The following is a 20289-nucleotide window of genomic DNA, read 5'->3' as shown; positions in this document are numbered from 1 at the left end:
ATTTGGTTTCTGCCAAGGAAGACCTCAGCCCAAACTAAAGATATCTGGGTAGAGTCCCTTCTTCCCAGAATAACCTTCTTCTTGAGCATTCATTCTGAAGGTGCTAGCATCTCCGAATCACTTGCAGTTCTCAACTTCTGGGAGGCAAACAGAATGTGAAGAATAGAACTCAACAGTGAAACAGACGTGCCACTGTCGGGCTGATGAACTGACTGAAGAGACTGGGGTCTAACATTTCAGAACAGAGTAGACAGCTCTCAAAAATGTCCACTCCAAGCCTCCCCAGCTTCTGATCTCTTGAATATGTGTGTCTCATTAGCAATGGTTCCCTTTCTTTAAGTGCTTACTATGAACTCGGCACTGTGCCGTTTCATATGCATATTCTCATTCTCATACTCCTGCGGTAGGCTCTTTTAGTGTTCCTATTTTACCGATAAAATACTGAGACTGGGGCCATCGCTTATTCCCCAGTTATTAACACCCAGCTATTACTGCATTTGAACTCAGGTCTGTTTGACTCCAGGAGCAGGGTTTTTAATCACTCATTATGTTATACCAATTTTGAATTGCAGAGATTCTGATATTTTATCTCTGGGCTTCAGATAATTCCTTCAAAATTCCCATCTAATACTCTAATTGGACAAAGATTTGTTTTCTTTTACAGTTGAGTCTTCAGGGAGTACAAGAAAAGAAAGCAAAAATTCCACAGAAAAAAACCAGACTAGTTGGACAGGGAAGAAACAGCTGCATCCACTTTAGGTAAAGTTACATGGCCTCGTTTATGGTTTTGGAAGAAACAGCATGTTACCATTTGTCTATTCATTCTCCATGGTTTACTAGGAAAATACCATTCGTTTCCCATTACCTTGCTCCTCAAGAGCTAGGATAAAAAGAATATTATTTCCCCTCGAATATATACATAAAGAAGGAATAATGGGTTCCCACTTTATTTTGAGGACCAGAGTCTGTCACTTCTTCATCCACCAAGATTTCAAAGTTCTTAAGTTTTGTTGATACATTTAGAAGAGTTCCCTCTTTAAAAACAAAAATGAAACAACGAACAAATAAGCCAGAACCTTTCAAGAACTCATCTTCCATAACCTGGGGCAATGAAAACGAAAGAATACTCTTGGTCAAAGCAACCCCAGCAAGTCATCTAATGCATGTCAATACCTAGTCTTGAAGTCTTCATTTATTTCCCCTTAGGGATTTTATGTCCTTAGGGAAGAGGGAAAAAAATCATTTTTCCTCAGATAACTTTATCTGAGATGGACAAAAGACAGAAAGGGGAAACCGAATAGGCTGCTGTTCCTCTGGTCTGAGCTCCAGTTGGAACTGTCTAAGACGAAGCAACTTCTATCTCTTTTCCTCCGAAATAAACAGAAATTTGAAGCACAGGAATGTATTACTTTTTCTCCTGGGTGTTGATACTTTCCTTCTTTGAATTCACATGATCCTTCCCAAATAGTACCGTGAATCCTTGAGGAATCACCGAGTAATCTGGGGTTAAAAATGAACTTGGCTAGTATTTCCATGCCTTTGGCCGAAAAATCCAGGCTCAATCCTGGTTGCTTTTTGGAATGGGAAAGGCACAGGATCGGTATTACAGGCAGCTCCGGGAAGGCACGCCAGGCCTCTCATGCTCTCAATTCATATTTGCATGTGAACAGCTTGTCGGCCATTTTATGAAGACAGATGACTCGCAGGCCTGCGAGAGGGCCGGCCAGACCGAAATCCGCCAGCCACGTACCCCGGCAGCCCACCGGGTCTGAAAAGTGAGAATAAAACCAGTATCTCTGGACGCAACTTCAGGCAGATTTTATATAAATACAACGTATGAAAAAAAAAAAAAACGAAACATACAAGGCATCACCTATAAGTCAAGTGGGAAATAAAGAATGAAACGAGTCTATAAATATCACTCTTGAAAATGTCAACAAAAAGTAAGACGTAGCTGTTTATGACACTAAAAACAAGCCTACAGAGGTCTCTCGCTCTCGCGCGCGCTCTCTTTTTTTAATGCCTGATTCAAAAAAAAACAACTTTGATGAGGAAAATACCACCAAAATACCAGGATGAGGAGAGGGGTAGCCAGAGCGTCTATATTTAATGCGGGAGGCCAGCAACGCTATGGAGAATTCCCCAGGCTCGGGAAGTGACACAAATTCCGAGAAATCAGTGATAGGAATATCTAATGTGGTAAACTCAATCCTCCTCCCCCCAACACCAACATAATTCAGTTTACCTATCTCTTCCAAAAGATCCTGGAGATTAAAACGGAAAGATATAAAGAACAACAGAAAGAAGAGAGCCCTGAGGAATGAGGTCAGTCTAAGGAAGTGAAAAACAAAGAATGATGGGATTACATTGACTAGAAAAATAATACAAGGAATACTGAACAACAGCCAACTTTTTTTTAGTATAAAGTCTATGGAAGATACCACGGTAAGTATGTTGTACATACTATCTTACTTAATTCTTCAACATGTAGGTAATAGTATTACCACACTACTTCTTAGATGCAGAACAAACAAAGACTCTGAGAGGTTAAATAATCTATTCAAAATTGTAAAGGTAAGAAATAGTAGAGGCAGAATTTGAACGCAGATCTGACACGACAGCCTGAGCTTTTAATCACAGTGTCAAATTCCCCTCAAAGGTCCCTCAAGGTCAAGTTCTCATTAGTCTTCAGTTCTATCACCAAGAAGGAGCACTTTGGAATTTTATGAGATGGTATCTGTGAAAATACATAATACGATGTTTAGCATATAATGGATACTGCTGGTTCAAGTCTCGGTTTTTACTGAAACTGATGGTTTCAGTCAATGATAAATTCTAACCTGTGATAACCTTTTCCATAGTTGGAATGCACCACACATTTAATATTTTAGTGGATACTATCATATTCATATGTAAAGTGTGCATTCTACGTTAACCAAGTTTCTACAACAGAAAGTTTATACATTTATGCAATTGATGAATTTAATGCTGTCATGTACCCTTACTGTTTTTATTTTAGACAATTTAACGTGGAAAAGCCTTCAAAGGCAGAGGTCATTTTCTTAAAGCAATTAGCACAGGCTTCGAAAAGGCTTCGATAAAGACCTCACAAATACTTAACCGTCAATAACCTTAAGTCACTAGTGAAGAAGATCATGGGTCACTTGCCACCTTAAAAGGAACTAAAATGAAAAGGCGTTGGCTCCTCACTTACTCTGTAAAAGATTCTGATCTGGTTAATCAACGCCATCTCTCATAGTGATCAACTTTCTGGGGAACTAAGGTTCTTCCAGGGTTTGTGGTGGAGGGGAAGGGTCTGGGGCTGCCAGAATGACCCAGAAAACTTGAGTCCTCAAAGTTGTTCCTACTGGGGGCCGCCCACAGGGCAGACCTCGAAATCCGTGTACTTGGCTGGGTGCTGGCTACTGTGAACTCTCAAAGCAGCAACCAGAGTCCCAAACTAAACTTACCATTTTCTGGCTGGTCCTTAATGTCAGCGTCACTTGGCTGGCTGGGACTTTCAGATTGACTTGAATCTGAAAAACATAAAAAATACAGCCAAAAATTACAGGGTCTGTGAGGGAAAGTGGATCAGAGGTGCCAGACTTTCTCAAAAGGTTCAGCATGTAAACTAGGAACGAGAACGTTACAGAAATGACACGGTGATGGAAAAAAGGAGAGAGAAAAGAAGGTGGGGAGAAAAGCAGCAACCCGCGCCTTCAGAGAGGACTCTCGGTTCTGTTTACACCTCCAGCGGCGCTTGGCTGGTGCCAGATCATAACTCGAAACTCTTCAGAAACCATCCTCTTACAGAGAGACCATTTCCAAACTGCGCTTCTCCATTATTTATACACGAGAGCCTGATAAAGACTTCATCCTTCATTACACACATCTGAAGCTTGATTCAGAACATAATAAAGTGTCAAAACATATTTTGAAGCTGGTATATAAAAGCAACCCAAACAACAGAAACAAGTTCTGTTGATATTTAGCTCTGTATTACAGCAACAGACTAGGCGGGCTAACAGCATTAAATACTAGAATTCTAATACTGTAGCGCGTTTACTTAAAATAACAGGATCACTCACAAGACGTCTTTCTGAAAGGTACACCTCTCGCCTGGTTTCTAAGTATTATCTTTCTCCAGTACTGACACATTTGGGAGACCCCGAAGGATCCTAAAGTGAGCAAAAGTAGGTTCCTGTACACCTTTATTGGATTTCATTTATTATTTTAGTTTAAAAATACAATCATTTTTAAACTAAAAAAAAAATTCATTCAACTTTAAACGGGATCATGTAAAATAAAATAACATTTAATTTTAAAATGAGATAAAATTAAGTTAGATCAAAAAATTTCACAGAATTGGAAGTAAGCAGACATGGTCGGGGGAAGAGGAGACAAACATCAGGCAAAATATTTCGAGGAGAGAATTTTTTATGTAAAGCATTTTCTGTGACTTGAAACAGTATATAACATTATCGGAAAACAAACCCAAAAAATTTTCAGAAAACCTCTGTATTTGTGGAAAACCTGGATCCAAACTTTACCTTGACTTCATAGGGTTAGGACAGGCTGTCTGAAATTTGACCACATTTCAGCAAGAAGTTCAGTGCAAGACCAAAAAGGTCATGACACTTAACTGGGATTAAACTGAAAAATATTACTTCTGTTTCAACAGAGTTGTAGCTTTTCCATCCTCCTTCTTGGAGATATTGCAAAAAGAAGTAGCACTACCAGTGACCCTAGGTCGAGAAGCACTAATTTATTACTTTAGAAAGACTCCCTGCTTTTAGGCAAATGAAGATTTTAATTATTGGGAAGTACTATTTTAAAACGTCTATTTTTAAATTTTCAGATGCTCTTAAGCTGGTGACTCTAACAAACAGTTTAAGCTGATTCAAAAGTTCAAATAGCAAAAGATGTGAAAACTTAAATTTTTATTCAAGTCTGGCAAAATGATAGCTTTTATCATAATGTAATGACAGCCATAGTAAAGACACAAACAAAAAGCATTATAAATCAAAAAAAAAAAAAAAAAAAACTTTAGAAAATCCTTCAGAATGAACCACAAAGTTAAATACAAGGTTTGCACTGAAAATTGGAATGCAAATTTATATTGGACCATATTTTAAATTTTAACTCCATAAATTAATATTACTTAATATTACTTTTATAGCAAATGATTTTAAAACATGGCATAATTACCTTCCCTTTTTCTAGGAGAATATCCTTTAATTTTGCCATTAAAAATTACAAATTAAATATTCTTAGAAGTAATTCAACATGTTTTAGGAGAAAGGCATACTCTTTCATTATTTTTGTACTGGAAAATTTTAAGCCATTAATATCCACAATTAAAATTAAAGACAATATCTAAGTTTGTTTTAGGGAAAGTTAAAATTCTTCCTGATCATGTCCCAAAATAGATACATAAAAATTTTGCCAAACAGAACATTTTCTTTGGAACCAGACTAGCAAACCCAACTTTCCATATGATAGCTTGGCTGATGTTCTTTTTCTAGGTGTAATATCTTTATGATGAATCGCTTCTTTGTGAACAGATAAAAAAAAATTTTTATCTCAATTAATTTAAATATACCATAGCCAATTATTTTTCTGTTGTTTACCTATTAATATTAAGGTAAAAATAATGAGAGATCAAAAAAATTGTTTTAATAATCTAAAAGTGGACTTCTTTGCTCTTTTAAATTTTCTTTTACATTTGCTTCGCCACCCTATATTTACAGAAAGATAGCATAATTATAGAAAACACGAACAGCAACAAAAGATGGCTCTAGGTATGTTCAAAGAAAGTTTAAAATTCCAAGCCACAGAAAAAGAAGCAAGCAAACAGCAAACGACTGAGCGACAGGAAAATAGCTCAGAGTTGGTCTGAAAGGGGCCGCAGCTCTCTTGTGAAAGCTCAGATACAAACACTGGAGGAGGCATCTAGCCAAACTGAAAACGGAATTTAATTTCTCCAGTTTTATTCAAAAGCTGGAGACACTGTTACTGACCCGAGGATTGCATACTTAAATACACCATCCTCTTAACGGATAGGCAAAGTCAAAGATCTACAAGAAAAGTTAAATGATTAAAAAACTTCAAGCATTATTTTCTACCATGGGCCATTTAATGCCGTTTCTTTTTTGAATCAACGAGGAACAAAATTACCCGGTCCCAGTGCTGAGGAGGCACGTACACTTGCTCTGGTATTGCAAAAGGTCACCGATGCTGCTAAGTATGGAGCCAATCAGACAACCAGAATTACAAATTTCCACCCTTACATAATTGATGCAAATGAAAGATCTCTTTCTTAAGCATTTGCATTAAAAAAACACCATCATGAAGGTTAACAATTAATTTCCTTTTTTCTTTTACATACTTGGTAGAGACCTGTCAGAAGCCAGGGTAACTTTACATCTTACTTTTGGGGACAGTTATCACATGGTCAGTTAATTCCCACCACCTGAAAGAGGCCCCAGGAAAAACACCCACCTGCCTAGAACTGGACACCCTTCTAGGACCTGAGCCCCCCCATAGCATTGCCTTTCTCTGGTTCCTTGGTTGAAAGCCAGAAGATTTGTATATTCCAATAAAGAGAATATTATTTAAAATGTCTTTAAATGATGCAGTTGGAAATGTTATTGTGAGAAAGTACATTAGGGTTATCAATTTCTTTTCTCTGTCTAGGGATTTGCTTTTTGTTTAAGGAACCTTAGACTTCAACCTAACCTTGAGAAGCAATTTTTCTTTTGGTTTCTAAAAATTTTATGAGCAGAAATTTAAACCTAAAATAGACAAGGTTTTCATATAGGAGGCTGGATTGAGACCTCTTAATTGAACTGGTAGCCATCTATCTATGCATTTTTATGGCGCCTACAGCTATATTGCTGGAGTACTCAGACAAAGATATTTCACTATCAATATAATCACTGGGGAAAGGAATAAAATAAATCCTAATGCCTGCATGCTGGCCTCTGCTTCCATAAGCTTGTGCAAAGCAGGAACAGGAACCTCGTACTGGCTTTGCTACTTATCCACATATCCAGTTCCCCTAACCTCAATTCTGCTCAGCACCCTTTAGCATGGGACCTCAGAGAATACCCCCTTGGGGATGGCAAAGAATGACAAAAACATGTCAATACGGTGAAACGGATCAGGCAGAAACAGAGACAGCACTTCCAATGTTCTCTGGGCATGAAGCAGAGATGGATGTTGTTAAATCTCCCTTGTGCTCGACCCAGAATTAAACTTCTTCCTCTCTGGCCCTTCTTTCATTGACCCTATGTCTCTTACAGTGTGACTTGCATTATGCTGTACCAAGTCCTAAGGTACTTTTCAATCACCTCCTATGAGAATTTGTGCTCTGCAAGAAAAGAATTACTTCCTAACTCTGGTCTTATCCCCAGTACCTTCCAGGGTCCCTGGCCCTAGCCGGGGTTTTGACAGCTGCTGAATTAAAGAGATGAATTTTCACTTGTTGTTTTTAACAACTTTTTAACATCGAACCACTGCCAGTGACGGAAAAACCTACCAAGTTCACACCTAAAAGCGGACTGGGACTTGTAAAATGAAAAAGGAGGGCAGAAAAGTTCTTTATTTCTGCTTGATATCTACCCCCATTCGTGGGGCCTGACGTGAGAGATGGAAAGCGGGGGAGAGAAGGGAAGAGAGAGAGAAGAGAGAGAGGGAGGCAGGCCCATCCCTTTGGCTCGTGGGTGGGAAATTTTGCACAGTGTTTAGAAGTTGCAGACAATCACCTCCTCTGATCCCCTGGCCGACACACCACAAGAGGCTCCTCAGAATAATAAGAGCTGAGGATGGTGTCAGACACATAAAAGGCCCCCCCAGAAGTGTGTGCGGGCTAAAATGATGGATGGCAGAAATATCTCACAGATTCAAAAAATACAAAGATAAGAGAACCCTGCCATACTCGGATGCCCGAAAAGGGCCCCCAAATCCTAACGCCTGCTGCCCTGAATAGCTGACAACGGGACGGGAGAGCAGCCCGCAGCAGGGAGGCACCCTTCCCACCCCGACACAAACCAGGGTGGCTCCTATTCCGTCCACACGGCATCAACAAAAGTCTATGGACCATAAGGGTACAAATTCTGGTTCTGCTAGAAAAATAATTTCGCCTAAGTTCAACCTCCCTACTGGCATATTGATTTGGCTAAAGATGAAGTCTGAAAAGCCTCTGTCAGAACTTTGTGTCCAGTTTTAAACCTCCCAAATTACAAGGTGATATGAAGACATCAGAAGGCATCCGGAAACAAGTGAAAGAAAGTGAAAATGCTGCCTAAGAGAGATGCAGTTGTTTACAGAGTGAAAAAGAAAGGCAAAGCCAGGAAGGAACACTCCTCTCCTGAAAATAAATGAAGAGTTAGGAACATTCCTGGGGTAAAAGAAAATCTTAAAGAACAGGGTGATTATATTCTGAATATAATAAACAGTTACCCTCTAGGATGGTAGCCCTTAAAGATGTTCAAAATTTAGGGAGATTTTTTTTTCTTATGGAGGTTTGGGAAGATGAGCAGTTTGCAAAAGAGTCAAGCCAAAAAATCTAAGATTTATATTTCTACATCCATGATGCTATATGATTCTACATCCGATTGGTAGTATAAAGCTTAGAATTACTCTATTTTGGTCCTTCAGTATCATCAGATGTTTATTACAGTAAGGAAGTCTAGAAAAATGGCTAAGATAGTCACATTTTGCTTATTAGTCTCACAGCTGCAGTTACAAAAGAAATATTATTATAATACTTAATAATCTTTAGGAATATCGTCTATTTTTTTCCCCAGTATCATCATGACCTTAAAAACTGAGGTGTGAGAAAGATTTTTAAAATCTTGGAGAATATAGACTGTCACTGCACACGTGCACAGATGTATATACAATTTGCAGCTTACGAGTAAACACTGATGAATACAATACCATCCGCTACATATAACGTTATCCATCTGGCAAAGAACAAACAGAAACTTGTAATACCATCATTAAACCTGGACCACCAAAAATACTCAATTATCACCAGCATTTTCAGAGACTGGATAAAATCCTTTAAGCTCAGTGAATCACCAAACCAATATTTGATGTCAATTAATGTAGGCAACTGTGGACTACTTACTGAAAAATTAACATACAATACCCTACTTTTTTAAAAAAAAATTCTGAAGTGAGTCATACTATCAAAGTTTTCTTAGTTTTGGAAACGGAAACGCTCCACAGTTCTTTACATGGCAAGTCTTATCTTTACCGTATTTCAAATGCCAAATTTGATCTGTGTTAACTCTCCCAGTAAAGCTCGAGTTGCGTGTGTGCTTGGTAACCGCAGTCATCAAGGTATGCACAGCAAATCCTTCTTTACCGGAAGGGAGATGGGGAGGCGGGGCAGGGGGAAAAGCCCGATTCCAAAAGGACCAGGCTAGTCTGCACACGTTAGTCCTCGTCTCCTCTAATCCGTATTCAGACGGAGCGGGAGCGGGAAGGCCGTGTTCGGGCAGCAGTGACTTGGCCGGGCCCCACCAGACCGCCCTGGGGGCTGCCAGCTGCGCCAGGGGTCACCCCTGAGCCACTCCCGCGGGTGGCATTTTCAGGGCCGGATCTAAAAGTGTTGCATAATCTAAGTTACTACCCTTTTCCTTCTTGAAACTTTTTTTTTTAATGCCTTTCTGAGGAAGAATTTGGGAAATAATAAATTTGCAGGAATTAGATTTTTTGGCATTAAAGCTGGTATTCCAGGCCCATCTGTGTAGTCAGGACTGTTTAGGTTGAGGAGTGATTCAACTGTCTTATCACCTACTCATAAACGTGTCATTTTTCTACGTGCGCAGGGAGGTTGTGGAATGATACAGCAGCTTTAACGCGCTGAGAAAAAAGGAAAATGGTGTCACCATTGCTGTGTTATGACACTGCGGGGGGATCATTTCTAAGCTTTGGAAATGACCAATTCAGTCACTCTGCAAGTAAAGACAAAATGACTCATTCTTTAAACCTTCAGCCTTTGTATGAGCCTGATTTCAAGTCATGATCAAGCTTTTTCAGTGAAGTTATAAATGAAAGTCAATGGCAAGAGAGTGGTGATTATAAAAGATAATACCAGCACGATACTTTGACTAAATTTATAATTTCTCCTATTTTCTTTGACAAGGATCTATGACTAAAATAAACTAAAAGGTTGAGGTAACCACTTCAAATTTAGTTTTTCTCATAACAGGAGCTGTGTTAACATGTGATGGTGACCTGTTGATCAATTCAGAACTCAACATTATTAAGTCAACTTGGTTTCCCACCCACTCATGTGTAAACAAAGACCTGCCTAAAAAGCCATGACTAAAACATTACTGCATATCAGGACTGGGCTCAATTTCCCTTTTGAGTCACTTTTTTCCACCAACAAAATTCATTCTAACAGTAAATCCTTGGGGTTCTTAAACAAAAGAAAATGTACTTGAAGATTACTTATAGTCATCTACATAACTGGAAGTAAAAACTTTCCCTGTATACTTTCATGCTATAAAAGCAAATGTGTCAAATGAAAATGATGCATTATTTATAGTCTATATCCATTATTTTCATGTACCTGGACATCTGTAGAAAAATTTATTAAAGTAATAAAAAGACCTCTGTTGAGACTAATCATGCTATGTAAGTTCAGTTAGTATGAATATGCATTCATATTTCACTATTGAAAAGGGTAAGAAATGATACAAAGACGAAGTCCTAAAAAATAAAAGCAGCTATATAATTTAACTGCTCTGGATCTCAGTTTTTTCATCTGTAAAATGGGGACACTAATGACTGTTTTGCCTAATTGAATAGAACTGTTGTGTGCATCAAATAAAATAATGCAAGAAAAACCTGTTTTGAAACTAGATGGTCCCCCCAAAAGAAATGTACATTTACCTCTGCAAAAATCTTCCCATCCATATACATGTTTTATTTCTTTTAAAAAAATCACACGTGACATGATTCTGGTCTAAAACATCAGCATCACAGCCCTGGCTTTAAAATAAAGGTTCTTAATTCCCATATACTGGGAAAGAGATTACCTCTGATAATGGAAATGTAAATCTCAGCTTGCCGTTGTTTATTCCAGACAGACATTTGTGTGTTAAGTCTGTTTATCAGGCAACACTTTGTCTAAGCCAGGAAGTAGTCAGTCTTTGTAACAAGATGTATGCAAATGAATTTCCCATGAGTCTCCACAGCAAATTGTAGCAAAGAAAGAAAAAAAAAAAATTCCCTGTTACTGTACCAGCAAGAAGCTACCTCGAAAGTAGACTAGAGACAGAGAACTATGAGCTAGAGTATGCTGATGAGTTTAAATGAGTCCTAAATATGTGCTCACAGTCTGTTGCTCTTCATTCTAACCAGACTTGGTGCATTACATCTGTTTATCAGACTGCACTCTGTCTGGGTACTCAGGCTTTGTAACCTGTGTGAAAATCAGCGGTGACCGTAATCCCATGAAATAACCTGTCTGAGGCAGAACTCCAAGCCTCCCATCACTTTAAGAATCCTCACCAATAGACACGCCTATGAAATCTCTGAAACTTAAAAAAATACAACCAACCCTAACTTTTGGCCCACCTTCTATCTTAAATCATTTTTCTACATTCATTGAATTGCCTAATGGCATGATGGACTCAGGACAAAATGGTGAATTTTACCATACAATTTGGATTGATAAATTAAACATTTGCTAACATGCCCTAATGATCAAAACCAGGGAGTTTTTAAAAGAAAATATTTTTCTATCATAATAGAAAAGTATTTATTTATTTTGCTATTGAAGTATTTATCCTGGGATCCTCTTTTTTTTAATCCTAATACAACTGATGTCTTTAAAAAAAAATCTATACATGAAGAGTTGAATAGCGTATTTCTTTTCATTTTTCTGGTCGGTTTTCTACAGGGTTTGAAAATCTTAACCAAAGGCATCAAATTGGTTGAGCCTGTCTTCCTAGACAAAATAAACACTTTAGGACTCTACTTGTTTGTATTCTCCTCAGTGGTGCTGTATGCATCAGCAGCTAAAAACAAAGAAACTTTTTAGCTGCTCAGACAAAATGCAGAAGCTTCCCAAACAAGGAGGCAAGGGAGGGGGCACGGGATGGGGGGAGGGTGGGGGTGGAGAAGTGTGCAGAAAGTCTGACAGTCCATTCAATATGGGGATGATGGCTCTAATGCATCCAGGGTCCCCCTGCTAATTAAATATGCATTGGCACAGTTTTGATCGATGCAAGCCATGGATCAGATGACACACCTGCAAAATCTTGAGCCCAGAGCTCCCGGGAAAGGGGAAAATACAGTCTTGTCTCCTTATCTGTGTTTTCAAAGGCTCTCAATTTCTGTGCTTAGATATCTAATTTAATTCTCTCACCCCTCAGCAAACTGGATTAGGGAAGTCAATACTGCCTTTGTGCATCGACAGGAAAACACAGCTTTCCTTTTATTCAATTTAGCTATGACCTTTAGACAAAGATAATGACAACTGTCTAAAAGTAAGGTGAAGGCCTCAAGAAGAAGACCCCCAGAGCTAAGGCTCCCATGGAACTTTAGATGACAAGGTGGTGGGGTTTACTGTGACATTTTCTTGCTTGGAAAAGAAAAAAGGAGGAAAGGGAATTAAGAATCGGTGGCAGGGGCAGTGGGGGGGTGATGGGAGGCAGGGAGAAAGTATGGTGGAAGAGATTTCAATCCACTGACTACATGGCCAAATTCTCACAAATAAATCACCGGACCCTGTCACTGCCATAACCAGAAAATAATGCTGTCAAAGAAGAAGACGAACATGGCATTGTAACCATGTGCCTAAAAAGTGCAGGCACCTTAATGAGGAGGTTAAGGGTGTCTGTGGTCAGGTAAATCAGGAAGTTTTGGGGGTTTGTTTCTTTCTTTTTTTTTTCCCTTCTTCTGGGTTTTTGGTTTTGTTTTTGTTTTTTTCCCCTGAAGCATCTGAGAAAATAGCACTGTCAGCGTGCCCGTGAGTTCCACCAGTGGTGAGAGAGAACTGGAGATTCTGGACAAGCCTGGGATTCTGCCCTGTTAGCGACGTTCATACGGCGACTCCTAACCAAAGGAGGAAATGATACTGGTTCGCTCCCCTGAAACAGCACTGCCTCCTTTTAATTACCTCGTCTGTGGGCCTGCTCCACCCATTCATTCACTCATGGCACTCATCCATGCATCTATCTCCCTGTCACCCCATGCACCTGGAGATACCAAATTTTAAAAGGCAAGTCTCTGCCCTCAAGGAGCTCTCAGTCAGGATTATGGCCATAAAATTGAGACTCTGTGGCGTCCCCTCTTGATTAAGTCCTGGCTCCCAGTGAAATTCATGTACAGCAACACGTTTTTGTGCACATTTGTAATGGCTTTTATTCTCTTGCTGTCGGCAGCAGTCAGTCCTGTACCATAACTGTAGCCTTGTAACAGAACTTACAGTCGCCTGGATGCTGACTGTTGGTGGGAACGGCTGGGAGTAACTTTTCTAGTAAGACGTAGACAAAGTGTAGGCAGAGTCCTTTCAAGTGAAAAAAACAGGGCTGTATTTCCACATAATCATCATTGTTGGGAATGGTGTAAAAATATCAAAGTGGTCTTTAAAAATCAGATTTTTCCTCCTTAGAAGTAATTTCATTCATGTTACTCATAATCTGGCCAGGTGTCCTTTTAGCAGAAATGGCAGTTTAACACAGGTAGCTATGGTACAATGAAAAACAAAGGATTTGGCATTGGACAACCTGGGTTTGAGTCCTTCCTTGGTCATTTATATTCACTGTGTGGAACTGGGCAAGCCCCTTCACTTCTCTGAACTTCAATTTACTCATCTTCCAAATGCCCGACTCCAAGATTATGAGAGCTGAATGGCATGATTTAAAATGCCTTGTAAATTATAGGAGCTATAACTCTAACTGTGCACTGCATGGAAGCAGATTTTCTAAAGTGTATAAACTGGTTGAAGAATCACATTGACTACTTACTTTTATTTCTTGCCTCATTATTTTTACTCTACGCAGCACAGTATCTGGAATACATAGGTACTAATAGATATTTGTTGATGTGGAACTGAAATCGGAAGGTGCAAAAACAGCTCTTTTGGGGCCATGAAATACAATAGGTCCTCTCTTGGGAGATGTCAACAGATGTTTCTGGGTGAATTTTCTGGCTTTGGGGAGACTGCATGACTGGCTGGTGGTATATCCCATGTGGTGAGAACAGACCCTGTGGGATTCATAGGCTTGGCTCTCTGGTCCTTGATTCAGGACCAGAATGAGGGGGGTTCTGGATCCTGTCAAGGTTCTTTCCCACTCTAGAGTTCTAGCGTGAAACAGATCACTAGCAATCCAGTTGTTGGTCTTCTGGCTACATTCAAGGCTGCGACCCACATTTCATCAAAAGGGACGGGGTGATATTAGCTGCTGATCATACGTACACTTATAAATAACATGAGTTCAGTAGTCATTATAAGTCAAAGACTGTCTCCTCTTTACCTTATAAATGACCACAAATATGCTACTAAGAACTATAAATGTTTATCTTCAGTGACTTGGCCAATTCTGACTACAGAAGCCAATAAATGGTATTTTCTCTTTACTTCTTAGTCCATCATGTAACCCAGAATGCCAGAAGTGTTTTAGGGGCTACTGAATTAGGTATCCTTAAAGAATTTAGACTTAGGATCTGTAGAGTTTAGATTTAGGTCCTAGGATTGCAGACAATACTTTTTAAAAAAAACCTTTAGCTATACCTTCTCTAATACATATGTATATATTATATATTTATATATACAGTTGGCCCTTGAACAACACAGGTTTGAACTGTGCAAGTCCACTGTATATACGGAGTTTTTTCAACAGTAAACACTGCGGTACTACACAATCCACAGTTGGTTGAACCCGTGGATGATGAACTATAGATACAGAGGAACCGTGTACACTGAGTGGCAACTATAAACTAGATAGGGATTTTTGACTGTGTGGTGTCCCTAATCCCTGTGTTGTTACAATATATAATATAAAAATGTATTTTTAATAATGTGCTTTCAATTTCCACATGGACAATAACTTTTCTCTAATAACTTGACTTCTGAACTTTTAACAAATATGCATGAATATAAGGAGCTATAATTCGGTCAACCAAAAAATAGTCCTCAGACTCTCCATAACATCACAGTAAAGTTCAAGGGGTAGCTGATTCTACAGAAATTCACCCAAGCCTTCTGCAGGTAGAAATAGTCATGTATTCTGTGTCTTCATGATGGATAAAATGACTTAAGTGTACTGAATCACTTCACTTTTAGGAGTTTCCATTTGGATTCTATCATGGCTTTCTCCCTGACATATGCAGTGCTAAGTTATTTAAAATTAATTGCAGTACAATATTTTAAAATTTCTTCACATGGTGCTAATCTCAAGTGCTTCAGATGTTTGAACCACACTTGGAAACCATCAAGTTCCTTGTATCTTTATATCAAGGAGCCGTTAAACATGCTAAAAAAGATTAGTCAGTGAACTTTAATCTATAACCAAAATGATACTAGATTATAAAATTTCAAAAATGTGTGAGTTGATACAAATGAGAAAACTGCCAACACCCTACATTAAAAAAAAAAACAGATAATTAAAACGCATGAATTCATTTATGTAGCTCTGAATCCAGAAAAGCTTTCAGAAATCCACCACAGATCATGGGGTCCTACCCACTTATGCCCAATCTGGTACCATCACCTTCACCTAAAGTTTTCTTTATCCGTCATTTTCATTTTCATTTTAGGATGCAGTCTACAGTCTCTTCTGTGGTTATGTTGGGGGGGGGGTAAGTATTTTCCATTTCAGTCTAACTCAGTATGGAAAAGTAATTTGCTTAGTAATAATCCTAAAATTAAACTGTCTTCATACAATGCCTAGTAATAGTTCGTGGAGGATTAGCCAAATGAACTATCTTCAGGATGCGCTTAAAGTTCCTTATTTGTCACCTGGATTTGCTTTGATCTAAAAAAGTCATGTCTTCTCTGGAAAGTTTCTAACAGAGGAACTATTTCAACAGCTGCTCCTCACCAAAAGGTCTAAGCAGGTGACTGGGGCTTTGTTTTGATGCACTTTTCAAGAATCATTATTACTCTAAAGGATGGCGAGTAATTAGAAATTCTCAGGGGACGAAGCTTATATCAGTTCATCGAGCATTTAGTGATCACCTACTGTGTGCAAGGTATTCAGTTCTGAGGTAGCTCATGACGTTGACTAAGAATTCCACTCATTCAACTGTGTACCATTTATTAAAGTGTACAGTGCTTGTTTTTTTAAGAGTAGCTACTTGCCCCCACCCCACCCCAACCCCCACTAGTGATGGTAACATGGAGTTTCTCTAAATGAGAACACTTTCCTATGTCTAGAAGGGGAGGAGAGAGGAGGCAGAGATTTCTACAAATAGGAAATGGCTTATCTGTTTGTTTTCTATTTAACGAAAATGATAACTCTCTGGTCACGGTGGAAGCCTTCGGGCAAGTGCAAGTTCACAGGGAAGCGGGAGCACCAGCGTGTGAAATAAAACCCGGCAGTTCTACCTGGGATCACGCCCCGTTATCACCCCTTCACGCCTACACCCCGTCCTTGCTGGGCTCCAGGGAGCGATGTTAAAACCTCTGCAGCATTCATCCAGCCAAGGCCCTAACCTGTGGTTCAGAGTGATTTCAGTATCACCTCTGTCTTTTCAGATTTACAGTATTAAGATAAGCAAAGAATAAACAGTGACTAAATCATTTCTGGTTGAAATCTCTCTATGGCCCTTCCATACCCTGTCCTATTTTATTTTTTTGGTTGTTAGAAAAGAAGATTAAAAGCAAAGAAGTGGGGGGGGGGGACAAAGAAAAAGAAGAAAGAGCAAACAGGAAGAAAAAAGCACGCAGTAACAAAAGGAGAAGCATCATTTGAACAATGGTCAGAAATAGCAATTCTTCAATAGAGATGGGAAATTTTATTTGCAACAGACATGGGAAAAGTTACAAGTGAAAAAAAAAAATCAGAGTTTGTCCGGAAGTAAGGGTGAAGAAAGAGCCTGCATAGTGTCTCTGAATTACCAGGCTTGTATTGAGGGACGGATGGAACAACAGCAGCAAAGCTTAACGTGGGAAAGACACAAAAGAAGGGACGAAGGCCCTCTGTTATCTCCTTTGAATCTGGCTATCACCTCCAAAAACAGCATGGAATTTTCATAGTTCTTTTCCATTTAGTATCTTTAGGGCAATTCTTTCTTGTTATGTCTACCCAAATGATCTCCAAAAAAAAAAAAAAAAAAAAAGATAACTGGGCTGGTTTTCCACTTCTATTCTATACTTTAAACAACTCATCTAACGATTTAATGATTTCCTTTTCTCCTCTCAGTGGAAGTCCCGCAGAAAGGGGAAATTTTCTAAAGTCTCAGTCAGCACAGTCCTAAGTCTTTATCATACACAACAGTTTCCCACCTACACTACTGCAGTCAAGCATTCTCCCAACTGGTCTTAAAATCAGAAAGCGCTTTGTTTTAACGCTGCCATGTTGGTATTGTACTGACACGCTTAGACTTCACCAGGGAGACTTTAAATAAACATACTGGGAAGGAATTTCATTTAAAAAAAAATTAGGCAAAAAGAAAGTTTTAAATTAACAGGAAGAGAGTAACATCCCACCGGCAGTAGACAGGGGAATGAATTATTCAAAACTGTAGACAAACCCTGACATCACCAGGAAAAGAGGCAGGCTCTGAGGAACCTTACTGAGAAAAGCTGGTATTTACACAGTAATTGGAAGCGAAACAAAACAAAATATAAAAAAGATTTCCACATATAGAAAACCTCATACGCTGCTTTTCATAACCCCATCGAAACTCCCTACTGTTGCACTCTCAAGGCATGGCCTCTGGATTTCCGAAAGGAGACGAAGTATAGAACAACATAAAAAAAAGTCCCAAGAGAAGAAATTCATACAGAACATCAAATGTTACTCAACATTTTCAAGTAACCATGATATGTCAAACAGACCACATGATGCAAGTACATTTAAATATAAGTTTCTATTTCTGTTTAAAAATAAAAAAGATCAGAAATCTGAATCTGGAAAAGCAAAATCTCTTGCAGGTTTAGAAAGCATATACAAAACCTGGCAAAAGAAAAACACTGTTCACTGCCACCATCTGCTTTCTGGCACAGAGGAAACTTTTACGAACAGCAACATTTTCTTACATTAGAAAATCCACTAATTAGTTTTGTTGTAATAAGGAAAATAACCTTTGCATGGAAGGCAGATCGCCAGCTCTGCTTTTTTTTTTGTTGTTGTTGGCTGCACCTTGCAGCAGGCCTGTAACGTTTCCATGTGAAATTCACCTCTGAGCTCGCCTCTCCTGGAGAACTTTATTATTCCCTGTTTGGTCCAAAGAGAGTATTCACAAATGAGAGATCAAAAGTGAGAGCAACAGAGAGGAAAAGCTTTAAGGTATTTGGCTTAAAATCCAAAAAAAAAGAAAGAACACGAGGTTCAGAATTAGGAAATCTGGGATCCAGAATCGATTGTTAAAAGCTCCGTAAACCTGGGTCTCATTTCCCCCATCTTTAAGGCCATTAAAGTAAATGAGCTCGAGTGTTCCCCCCAAATTCCTAAATTCTTGAAGTCTAAATCATTTTTTCCTAAAAACTGCACCTCCCAAGAAACTAACGATTGCAAAAGAGTCAGTGTAAACTTCAGATGTCATTGATAAAGCTGAAATAATTTGGGAAGCGTTGACATAGGCTGATTCAAATATGACAAATTGAGCAACCAGGCAAATGCAAACGCAACTGAAATTCCGTAATCATAGACTCTAATCATTTAGTCAGCATATCATGCCACAGATAAAGCCAGCAAATGTGTATTGAGCACCTACTGTGTGCCCAGCAGTCTTGTTGAGCCCTGGAGACAGAGCGGTGAACGGCAATCTCAGGAGCCCTGGGCTCCCCCCATCGACGCTGCAGTGAGCTGGCCCGCCTGGGCGCTGCCGGTCACCCTCTGCAGCAAGCCAGCCCACAGAACAGGACGGCACCAACGCAGAGAGAAACACGGGCCCTCACCACGCTGCAAGATCTGCTTGAAAAGTTTCTTGAGAAAATAAATGGGTATAAATACTTTCTGCGAAATTAATGGAAAACAGACATCATGTCCTTAGAAGCAAAGCCAAGTAGGACAGAACACCGAAAGTGAACACAGAGCATCTCTGTGAAAGATGCCCAAGGCTTGAGTGGTTCAAACTGGCCCTCTGCCTTGATTGATCCGTTAGTTAAAAAACTCACCTCTTCTGTTTTCTTGATTTTTTTTTTCCGGAGGCTCAACCTGAGCTCAATTTAAAGAGCAAAACTGCAACGCAGGATGATCTATCGCAAACTCAAAAGTTCCTCTGCCTGAGGAATGAATGACAGACTACTGCAAGTTTTAATTAACCCAGTGGTCTTGCACAAAGCAACCCATACTACTATTCTCAACTGTACAGCAACAAGACGTTGATAACTAGGACAATTGCCCACTGGGTGTATTAACCCTCAGCTGCCATTCAAATGCATTAATTAAAACTGTAACATTTGACCCAAAGCTTTCTATCAAATATTTGAAGAAGATCTCAGTCAATTTGTACAGCTCTGGCTTTGCTCGTACCCTCTGTTTTTGTCAACACCCCATCTAGGCACAGAGAGTAACTGCGTTCTTTCCCCACGCCTGTGAGTCATACTCATACAGCACAGATCCCGGTCCTGAATTTAGAAGGTAATTCAGTGCAGAAGAGGATGAAGACGGGCTCCTTCCCCTTCCTCTTGGCAGACTTAACCCATCCTTCCTCTGGCTTCCTCCGGCCTGGTTACTAAGAACAGGGCTCAGCTTCTACCTCATTTCTCCGTCTGGTGGATCCCCCTCTGCGTCCCCACGAGTTGTCAGCCCCTGAGGGTGCAAGCTCCTGCTTACCTAAAGAAACGCTGGCACATAGTAAATGCTCAATAAGTGACCTTGAATAGAAGAATAGAGCAAAGGGGCTCATCTGGGAAGGACTTTAAAGCAAGGGCTATCCCAGAGAAGGCCTATATATTTTTCATCTCCCAGCAAAAACCAAGTACAGTTAGAAGACAAGTTGGGTTTTTCAATTAAGGCTAAAATTCCTGCAATGGCTACACACAAGGGAGAGATTTCCCTTCCTTTATCAGAGATGGGCAAATGGCTTGTCTAGTGCCCGCAATAATCCTATTACATAATTTAATATTTGAAGCATAAACCAATGAAA

At 39.4% G+C, this 20289-nt stretch overlaps 1 protein-coding gene across 4 annotated transcripts in view; it reads right to left on the bottom strand.

Moving 5' to 3' along the window:
* NFIA (nuclear factor I A) overlaps window positions 1-20289 on the bottom strand; it is a 340770-nt gene that overhangs the window by 158789 nt on the left and 161692 nt on the right. For 3 of the 4 annotated variants that reach the window (XM_032494423.1, XM_032494424.1, XM_032494422.1), the window contains exon 3: window positions 3471-3536. The exons of the other annotated variant lie outside the window; for it this stretch is intronic. In XM_032494423.1, coding sequence (XP_032350314.1) covers window positions 3471-3536 — 66 coding nt within the window. The remainder of the gene's footprint in view (window positions 1-3470; window positions 3537-20289) is intronic. 4 annotated transcript variants of the gene reach the window in all.

The sequence above is a fragment of the Camelus ferus genome, chromosome 13 (assembly GCF_009834535.1).
Source record: "Camelus ferus isolate YT-003-E chromosome 13, BCGSAC_Cfer_1.0, whole genome shotgun sequence".
Taxonomy (NCBI): Eukaryota; Metazoa; Chordata; class Mammalia; order Artiodactyla; family Camelidae; genus Camelus; species Camelus ferus.
Note: the sequence above shows the minus strand (reverse complement) of the source record. Positions and strands in the feature narration are given on the sequence as shown.